This window comes from Neophocaena asiaeorientalis, unplaced genomic scaffold, assembly GCF_003031525.2.
Source record: "Neophocaena asiaeorientalis asiaeorientalis breed wild unplaced genomic scaffold, Neophocaena_asiaeorientalis_V1.1 scaffold478, whole genome shotgun sequence".
NCBI lineage: Eukaryota > Metazoa > Chordata > Mammalia > Artiodactyla > Phocoenidae > Neophocaena > Neophocaena asiaeorientalis.
Window position 1 is genome coordinate 224,260 of NW_020173200.1, and position 9,535 is coordinate 233,794.

Below are 9,535 nucleotides of genomic sequence, written 5' to 3' on the forward strand. Positions count from 1 at the left end.
GGGCTGGGGCACAGCTGCTGAGCCCTCCCCAGAGCCAGGCCCGGGGCAGGACTGGGTGAGGTCACCGCAGCTGCTCCCAGGGCCGGGGGCAGGGGTGTTGGATGTGCTGCCGGCAGAGGGAGGGAGGAGGCTCCGATGAGGAGAGGCTGGGAGAGGCCTGAATGGCCTGGCATTTAGGGATCCCCTTTAGTCCTGGAAGAGGGAGGGAAGAGTCTGTGGAGAGGTTGCTGAGCCAGTGTGGACAGCTCCTGGCACCCCTTCCCCAGGGGAGCTTCTGTCTGGCCTAGGCTCCTCCCTAGAGGCTCTCAGGGTAGGAGGAAGGGCAAGGGCCCTGGGTGTGAATTCCTGCCTCAACACTTACCCACCTGGGCAGGTCAGTTGTCTCTTGAAGCCTCAGTTTCTCATCTGTAAAGTCAGGATAATAAACCAGCTCAGAGGTTTGTTACAGATACTCAGTAAGATTTTAATTGTTGAGTGCCAGCACAGTGCACTGAATGCTCAGCAAGTGGTAGTTTCTTTCCTTTCTCACTTTGCTGAAGTCTCCTGAGAAGCCAGGGGAGAAGTAGGGAGGTGGCAGAGGCAGCAGGAACCGGAGGGGAAACCGGGAGGGAGGAGGCAAGGCTTGGAGCTCCGGCCTGAGGTCTTGTTGAACAGAAACGACACAGAGTTGCCCGGCCTGAGTGGTTCATGGCTGCTGAGAGTTCCAACCTATGTGTTGACTTGCTGTGAGCCAAGGACTGCCCCACAGAGTTCAAGTGGGGAGGCAGACTCACCTAGAGTTATACTCCAGCGTGCAGGTAGATTTTTGCAGTGGCACTGAAGGGAGGAACAGCTATCTTTGGGGCTTGCAGAGCGGGCTAGGAAAATGCTGCACAGCTAGCCCTGATGGAGCGGCAGGAACCACTTGAGCAGAGAGCGAGGGAAGGGCACAGGGAACAGAGTGTGTGAAGGCATGGAGGTATGAGACATCCAGGGTGGCTGGAGTCCCAGATGGGTTTAAGGGAATGGAGGTAATGAAGCTGGAGAGCACCAGAGGGCCCTTGAATGTCAGTCTGGAGTTGGACGCAAGCGCTGGCGGCATGAGGAGCCATGGGCTTTTGAGTAGGGGCGAGCTGGGACTTCTGCTGCTGATCTGTGTACTGTCCAGGCTGGGTGTGTGGGTTCTGTTGTCTCTGCGGGGGCAGGGGTGGGGGACGCCAGGGCCCGTCCCTTGACCTCACGCCTTGCTTTGGACATTTGGTTCCTCCTGGCCCCTGGCTGCTCACTTCTGTTCCACTGCTGACCCCAAGCCCATTCACCTGTCAACACCTGTGGCTCTGATGCCCCCACCTACCCTTCTACCCTTCCTTCACTACACACCCTAGTACCAAGGGTTTGCATGTGGCCTCAGGGCCCTGAGGTCATCCAGGTCACCCCTTCTGCCAGGAATGCTGTCTGGACTGAGTACTCCAGGCAGCAGAGCCAGTGACCCTCTTCCCCCCCCCGCCCAAAAAAAATCTGTGGCTCTCTCTGAGTCAGGTGTGTTCCTGGGCCAGAGGGGGTGGGGTGTTGTACGACAGCTGTGCCTGGGGCTGAGACAGGGAGTCAGGAAGACTCTTGACATGTGGGATCTCATCCAGTTCCCAGCCACGTTCCCTCCCCCACGGACGTTGCAATAGTTACCCTCTTTTACGGGGGAGGCCCAAGGTCACATGGATGAAGTTGGGATTCCAACTCTAGCCCTTAACCCTTCTTTATGCAGGAAAGGAGGGAAGGAAGCGGGGAGAAAGGAAATGGGAGTCATGGAGGGGATCAGAGCACTCATGCACCCCAGAGGTGATCTCTGCTCAGGAAGGCACTAGAGGGTGGGGCTGGATCACCATCCCCACTGGATAGTTGGGGTCAGCTTCCTGAGGCAGGGGCCGGGCTGAACCTTGGACAGCGATAGAACCTGGAGAGGAATCCATACCTGGTTTTGGACGCAAGACCCAGGACTGAACTGGGAGGGTCCTGGAATCCCCTTGGTGCCAGAGGCCAGGAGGTAGCAATAGCACGGGGCTTGTGGGTGGGGAGCACAAGACTTGAGTCTCCTGTCTCTGATGAAAGCCAGGAAGATTGGGCTTGAGAACCAGGGCAGGGATGGCCTCTGAGGTGGGCAGCAGGGCAGTGTTCCCCGCCCCATTGGCGGTGTGGGTAGGAAGAGCCTTAGCTTTGGAATCCAACAGCCCCGAGACCCAGACCTGGCTCCATCACTTCGCAGCTTCATGGCCTCGGGAGTCATTTAACCCACCTGAGCCTCAGTTCTCCCCCGCCACCCCACTTTGTAAAATAGCATTACCTACTCACGGTTTGCATGGTTTTTAGGATTCAAAGAAGAAACGTATCTAGAGAATCTAGCTTAGGTCTGGCACAACGTAGGTGGTGCCCTTCTCCTGCCTCGGTATTTGAGCACGGGCCAGTGGTGTGCGAGAGCTGGCTTGCACTGGCTCGTGAGAGCTGATCATGCACACTTCTTCCCAGTTCTGCACTCAGTGACATCATGCTGCCAGCTTAAAATTGGCTACGATGGGAGTATCCATGCCACAGAAATCAGCAAACGCTACAAATCGAATCAGGTGGGTTTTTTTCCCCTGTTGGAGAGCTGAAGGAAATCCATCCCGTGGGCCCTCTTTAGCTCTAGAGGGGACCACATGGGAGGTGGGGCAATGGTCGAGGGCTGGCTGGGCCGAGCAACCTAGAACTCAAAGTCCATGGGCCCTTTAGGGCCTGGGGAGATTGGATATAGTCATCGTGCCATGCAGCCCTCTCTAGGCAGGGGACAGCAAATGGTGGGACCCTTCTTCTCTCTCCAAACTCCCCCTCTTTGCCCCTACTCTTCAGCCCCGAGATCTGGTGGGCTCTGGCTGGAGAAGTAAGATTGGATGAGCTTGAGCTATCAGGGAATGAAACTATGCTGGGAGGAGAAATGAGGTTGTGCTGGAAGATAAACGAGGTGTACTGTCAGGGAATGAGGTGGTACTTGGAGGCAAGGTGAGGCTGCGTTATGAGATAAATGAGGTTGTACTATCAGGGGATGAAGTGTACTTGTAGAAGAGATGGTGTCCCGCTGGATCAGTCGGGTTGCACCATCAGAGAACACAGCCACGCCACAGGAGGAAGGAGAGCCTCCGACTTGGAGGATAAATGAGGGCGTCCTGCTGGATAAATGAGGGGGCCCGTCAGGTGAATGGAGTGCTGTTAGCGAATGAGGTTGTACTTGCTGGATAAATGGGACTGGTGTGCTGGATAAATGGGGTTGTGCTGTCAGATGAATGCATTACCGCTCATGGGCGAAGGGTGTCCTGGGAATAGATGAGGGTGTCCTCTTGGATAGATGAGCTGCCACTACCAAATGGCTCAGACCCTGTCCACGAGGGAGGCACCGTCAGCAAGGGCGAGGTTATTCTGTTCCCACGGGGGCTGCTGCAGCGTCTTCTGGCCCACGTGGTCCAGGCTGTGAGAGAGCTTGGCCACAGCAAGCCTTGGGTTCCCCAAGTCTATCTGGGGAGCAGGAGCGAGCAGGTGGGGCTTGGGGTGGGCAGCCGCCTTGTTCACCCTGGGAGCCCTTCTTCCCCTTGCACAGAAGCCCCTCCTCCTCTCTGCGCTTCCTTCTGTGGCTCCGACCGCTCCTGCCTTTCTCCGCCCCATGCTTGCCTCCCATTCCGTCCTGTATTCCCCTCTCTCAGCCCAGTCTGGAGAAGCCCCTATCGTGTGCCAGCCACTCTGACAGTCTCATTAATTCTCCCTGCCATACAGTGTTCCCCCCCCTCTTCTGTCTCTCCTTCCTTCAGCAAAAATTTATGAAATGCCTAGCGTATACCAAACACATGGGGTCCGGTTACAAGAAAAAAAGGGGGGACAAAAATCCCTCATGGAACTTATTTTCTAATATAAGGGAAACCAGACAATAAATAATAAACACAATATAAAGAAATTATACGGTACTTTAGAAAGCGCTAATTGCTTTAGAAAAATTCAGAGCAGGCTAAGGGGGCCAAGAAGTGGCAAGGCAGAGAAGCACTTGTTAAGAAAGTGGGTGGGATGGGGCTTCTCACATAGGTGACATCTGAACAGAGACTTGAAGGAGATGAGAGATGGATGTGAGTATCTGGGTGAACAGTGTTGCCCCTGCGACCGAGGCCCCAAGGTGGGATGGTGCCCAGCAGGTTCCTGGCAGCAGGCCAGGGTCAGGGCAGGAGCCTGGGAGGTCATGGAAGGGCTTGTGGGCTACGGCAAGGCCTTTGTTCTTTACTCTGAGTGAGATAGGGGCATCAGAGTGCGCTGGGCAGGACTGGATGTGGTCCACGTTATTTACAGGATCCCTCCAGCTGCTGCCTGGAGGGAAACAGGGTGCAAGCAGGTAGCTGTTTGAGGAAATGGAGTTTCAAAGCATCTTTTGCTCCATTGTTTGTGGGTGTTGAAGCCAAGACTGGAATCCCGTGCTCTTTGTCCCGTACCAGCCTCTTCTCCCTGATGCCTGAGGCCCCAGGGGGCTGGCCTGTCGCCCAGGTTCTGAGGGAGAGTAGGATGGGCATGGGATGTAACCTACTGTCCCTTCCCTCTGCCTCTTGATGGTCTCTGAGGCACTGAGTCAGGGAGGTCCCATCTCCCCTGGGAACCTGCCCCAGGCCTGCATGGAGGTGTGGGAGGTGTGAGGCCCCAGAAGCCGGGCCCAGCTTGCGCACCAGGGGAACCGGGGCATGCCGGGGCCGTAGCTGTGGTGGCGGGTTGCTAGGTGACTCTGAGAGGGAGCCCTGGTTACTGCTGCGTGGTAGAGGCGTCTCCCTCACCTCCTCCGTGGCCTCTGGCCTCCCAGGAGGCCTTGTGGGCGAGATGTGATCGGCGCTTGCCACTGGATCTTGGCCGGGAGCTCTGATGGGTACCAGCTGGCTGGGACCTGAGTAGCCAGAATGGGCTGCAGGGCCTGGCCTTGCCTCCTGGGGCACAGCCCTGGTGCACACCTGGTGAAGAGCCTGGCTCAGCAGTCCGAGGCCTAGGTCCTCGCCCGGCTCTGGGCCACCTCCTTGGGTGACCCTGGGCAAGGCACGGCACCTTTCTAGGCCTCAACTGCCCCATCCATCTGGCCTGCAGAATCCCTCCCCAAGGGCCTCGTTTTCAGTGAGAGTGCCAAGGGAGGGTGCCGAGCAGACAGGGCTCCAGGTACCCCTGCCCCACCTCCGATGGCTTGAATGTTGAACACTCAAGTTTTGCATTAGATTCCATTCACTAAAAAGGTTCCACTACTTTAAAAAAAAAAAAACCAAAAGTTTGAAAACCTCTGGACCGAATGATTCCAAGAACTTTTTATTGTCAGACTGAAAAGGTGCCTAGAATCCAGTGGCCCATCTCATCAATTTATGGGGAGGGAAACAGGCCCAGAGAGGAGGAGGGACTGGCCCCAGGTCAGGCTTGCCGGGGAAGGAGGGCCACCAAGCTGGGGGTCAGGAGGCCTGGGCTCGAATCCCTGGGTGAACTGGGGCAAGCCCTTTTTTCCTCTCTGGGTCCGACCAGCTGTGGTTTTGGGCTGGGGCTCAGGGGTACCTGGCTGGGCAGGGAACAGAGCGGGGAAGGATGCAGCCCTTCATGGGCCTGGAACACGTGTTCTTGGTGGTAATCTAAAACATTTTTATTGATATTCAGAAAATTTGGGAGTATGATGGAGTACAGTGCGAGATTCCTTTGAATTCTACAAAGACTTGTAGGAATCTTGACCTCGTAACATGCCCCCAGCTTCCCATACTGCCAGCTTCTAGGCTTGGTTACGTCATGGAAATTTTCAGAAGAAATGGAGGACTGGTTTCCTAAGATTCTTTGGAAGTTCTCCGACTTGTTCTCTCTGCCATGGTGGAACGTGAGGTCCTTTAGACTCAGAACGAGACTAACCTGAAATCAATGCCTGGCTCTGCCACTTAAACTGTGTGATCTTTTCAACTTACTTAACCTCTCTGAGCCTCACTCGCCTCATCTTGAATAGGGCTCACAATCCCTGCGTGGTGTGGAGACTGATAGAATGTATTCTATCAGTACTTCCAGTACTCAGGGCTGACCTGGCAGGTACTCGGGAGGTGCCCGTACTTGGCGGTGTCCTTCCTCCTCCCCCCACCCCCAAGCACTCAGAACCGGGCTGGCACATGGTGACACTGATAAAGAGGTGTAGCCTGACTGACCTCCAGCTGGAGAAGCTGGGAGGTGGAGCCTCTGGTAAGGCAGATAATCCTCCAGGGGAGGAGAACTGAGGCCTCTGAGGCCCCCCCAACCAGCACAGGTGTTGGGAAGGGGCTGGGGAGCCAGGTGCAGGGGCGGGAGCAGGAGAGGGGCTTTCTACTCCAGGGAGCACCACTCCCTGGGAGTCCAGCTCCCCTCCTCTCAGGGCCCCAGGAGAAGCCAGGCAGGACTATGCTGGGACGGGCCTTGAAGCCCTAGCTGTTATCTCCCAAGACCAGAACGTGCTAGAGATAGGGAGCCTGGGGCCCTGAAGAGTCAGGTGAGTACGTGGAACTGGGGGTGAGGGGTGGGAGGGTGCCCTGGGAAGCAGGGAGGACCCCTCCTTCTGGAGACAGGCGGGAAGGAGGCAGGAGGGAGAGCCCTCGCGGATCAGAGGTTCTGGAGCTGGGCGGATGAGAGCAGGTCCGTATGCCGGGCAGATCTGGAGTGGTACCTGGCATTGCCGCCAGTGGGACCGAGGGCAAGTTACATCACGCCTCTGGCCTCCATTCCCTGGTACATGAGATGGGGTAATGCCAGCTCCCCAGAGTTGTTTGGGCCCAGCGCAGTTACACTCAGGGCCTGATACTAAGGATTGTAGAGACAGAGCGGGTCTATGGAGTGATCTAAGAAGTGAGGTCTTCTGGCCGGAGTGAGGGATTTAACCAGCATTTATGGGCACCTGGTGTGTTCACCAAACACCCACACACGTTATCTCAGGTAACGATCTAACAGCCTTCTGAGGTGGTTACTGGATGTCGCCCATTTTTTTCAGAGGAGCTCACTGAGGCATGGGCTCCTAGAGATGGAGTCAGTAGCCATGGTCACATAGCTAGGTGGCTGAAAAGAGCCAGGCATCCTGCCCAGCCCTGCAGATACCCAAACCCCTGCTGTTTCCACAGCAGTACCTGAGCCAGGAGGTCCAGGCCACCAGCGGAGAGGCCTCAGAGGTGGGGCATGGTAGGCCCTGCAGAAGTTCTACTCCTCCAGGTTCTTGTGGGGAGCCAGGTCAGTGGAGCTGTGGACTCCCCAGCCTTCCTCTGTCCCCAGGACAGGCCTGGCAAACGCAGGCAGTGATATGGGGCCCAACAGAAATTTAGAAGAGGATATGTGTAGGTGTGCCTAAGGTGAAGCCCGGGGAAGGACCAGGGGCAGCCGAAGGGCTCTGTGGCCTTGGGCAAGCCACTTCACCTCTCTGAGCCTCGGGCTTCTTGTCTGTAAATGGGCCTGATGCCACGTGCTTTGTGGAGATTTTGTGAAGGTTCCACCAGGAAGGGGCTTTGAGGGCAGAGCTACTCTGCATCAGGTGGGTGGGGAGGGGAGGGGAGGGAGGGCTGCAGCCCAGAGGGGACCTGGGCTGACCTGAAGGTGGGCAGTGAGCAGAGGCGGGGTCTGGGGTCTTCATGGCCAGTGGATGTGCTTTGAGGGGCTTGCTGGGATCCAAGGCCTCTGTGGAGTTCACAGAAGCTCAGAGAAGTTGGGGGAAAGTCTGGGCCTCTACCCACCTTGGGGACACCCAGCCTATTGTGCTTTCCCTGGTCAGGCCCTCCCAGCAAAGGGTTAACAGTCTTCTCTACCTGCAGTTGCATTTTAAAGACACGAAATTAAAGCAGGTAATTTATTCTCCCCACACACGAAAGAGCAATTAGTTCTAAACAGGGCTTAATCAGTCACCGCGAGATTGATTTCTGGAGCCCTGGGTTTTCGGGCTCCTGGCGCCATGCCAGGCTGGCAGGGTGGTGGGGAGCGGACAAATGAGCCGCAGCGGCATGAGCCCTTACATAATCTGCTAGGGGGCCCTGGCAGCCTGGCTAGCCCCGGGCGGGGCTTGGCTGAGTTGGGGGGGGGGTGTCTTTGCTCCCCCGCTGCAGGTCCCTTAGCAGTTGCCTCCCTGGAAAGGCTAGACCCAAAGCTCTGGCCTCACCCTACAGACAGTGGCTCTGTGGGGCAGGGGAGCGGGAAGGATGGGGCGGGTCTGGGGTAGAGGATGGATAGTCTGAGTTTGTCTGACCTGGTACTTACACCTGTTCCCCCCTTCTTCCCTTTACCCTTTCATCTTCCCTATTTCCTCCCCCTCCGCCTTTTGGCTCCTCTCCCGTTCTGTTACACTCTCACTTCTCTATTTTCTCCCACTCCTCTTCCCATCAATTACCCCCTCACTTCCCACTCCCCCACCCCTATCCTTGTCTCTGGCCACAGAACTCCATCCGGCACAACCTGTCTCTGCACACCCGGTTCATCCGCGTGCAGAACGAGGGCACAGGCAAGAGCTCCTGGTGGATGCTGAACCCTGAGGGCGGAAAGACGGGCAAGACCCCGCGGCGCAGGGCCGTGTCCATGGACAACGGGGCCAAGTTCCTGCGCATTAAGGGCAAGGCCAGCAAGAAGAAGCAGCTGCAGGCACCGGAGCGAAGCCCCGACGACAGTCCCCAGGGCGCGTCAGCCCCGGGACCCGTGCCTGCCGCGGCCAAGTGGGCCACGAGCCCGGCCTCGCACGCCAGCGACGACTACGAGGCGTGGGCCGACTTCCGCGGCGGCGGGAGACCCCTGCTCGGGGAAGCGGCCGAACTGGAGGACGACGAGGCCCTGGAGGCCCTGGCGCCGTCGTCGCCGCTCATGTACCCGAGCCCGGCGAGCGCGTTGTCGCCCGCGCTGGGTGCGCGCTGCCCGGGGGAGCTGACCCGCCTGGCCGAGCTCGGGGGCCCGCTGGGCCTGCACGGCGGCGGCGGGGCGGGGCTGCCCGAGGCGCTGAAAACCCAGCCCTCGGTGCCCTGCCCCGCCCCCCGCCCCAGGGGCCTCTGTCTTCCCATCCTGATCCCCGGGTCCCCACTCCCATTCCCGCTCCACGGAGGGGATCCAGGAGGCAGCCCCATCCCAGCTAGAGACACCCCTCGGAAGCTGACCGCTTAGGGAAGTGGTAGGGAGGGGCTGGGGCACCCTGCCATTCTTGCCCAGACTCCTGAGACCCGCTCCCCCTACTCCCAAGGGCGGGAAGCCTGGGAGTGGAGGTTGGATTCCGGGCTGGGTGGGAGTAGGGAGGAATGAGGTGGGCCGTGCTAGTCTGGGAAGCCAACCGGGAGGCGGGGCGGGGTGGGGGGCGTCTCCGAATCTTCAGTTTCCTTTGCGGGGCCCCCGCGTGACGAATCGCCCACCCCAAAGTCGAATCTGATTCCCAGTTGACACGTTCCCACTGGTTTTAGCCTCACCCACCCCAAGCCAGGAACCCCTCCCGGAAACACACTCACACCTACCTATTGGCTGTTCACCTTGAGCTGTCCTCCGGCCCTAAACCACTCTCCAGCCTCCAGCCCCA

At 58.0% G+C, this 9,535-nt stretch overlaps 1 protein-coding gene across 1 annotated transcript in view; it reads left to right on the forward strand.

Annotated features, from left to right (window-relative positions):
• FOXO6 (forkhead box O6) overlaps positions 1–9,132 on the forward strand; it is a 19,401-nt gene extending 10,269 nt beyond the window's left edge. Inside the window, exon 2 of the mRNA XM_024744768.1 lies at positions 8,422–9,132. Coding sequence (XP_024600536.1) covers positions 8,422–9,132 — 711 coding nt within the window. The remainder of the gene's footprint in view (positions 1–8,421) is intronic.
• Positions 9,133–9,535: the final 403 nt, after the last annotated feature.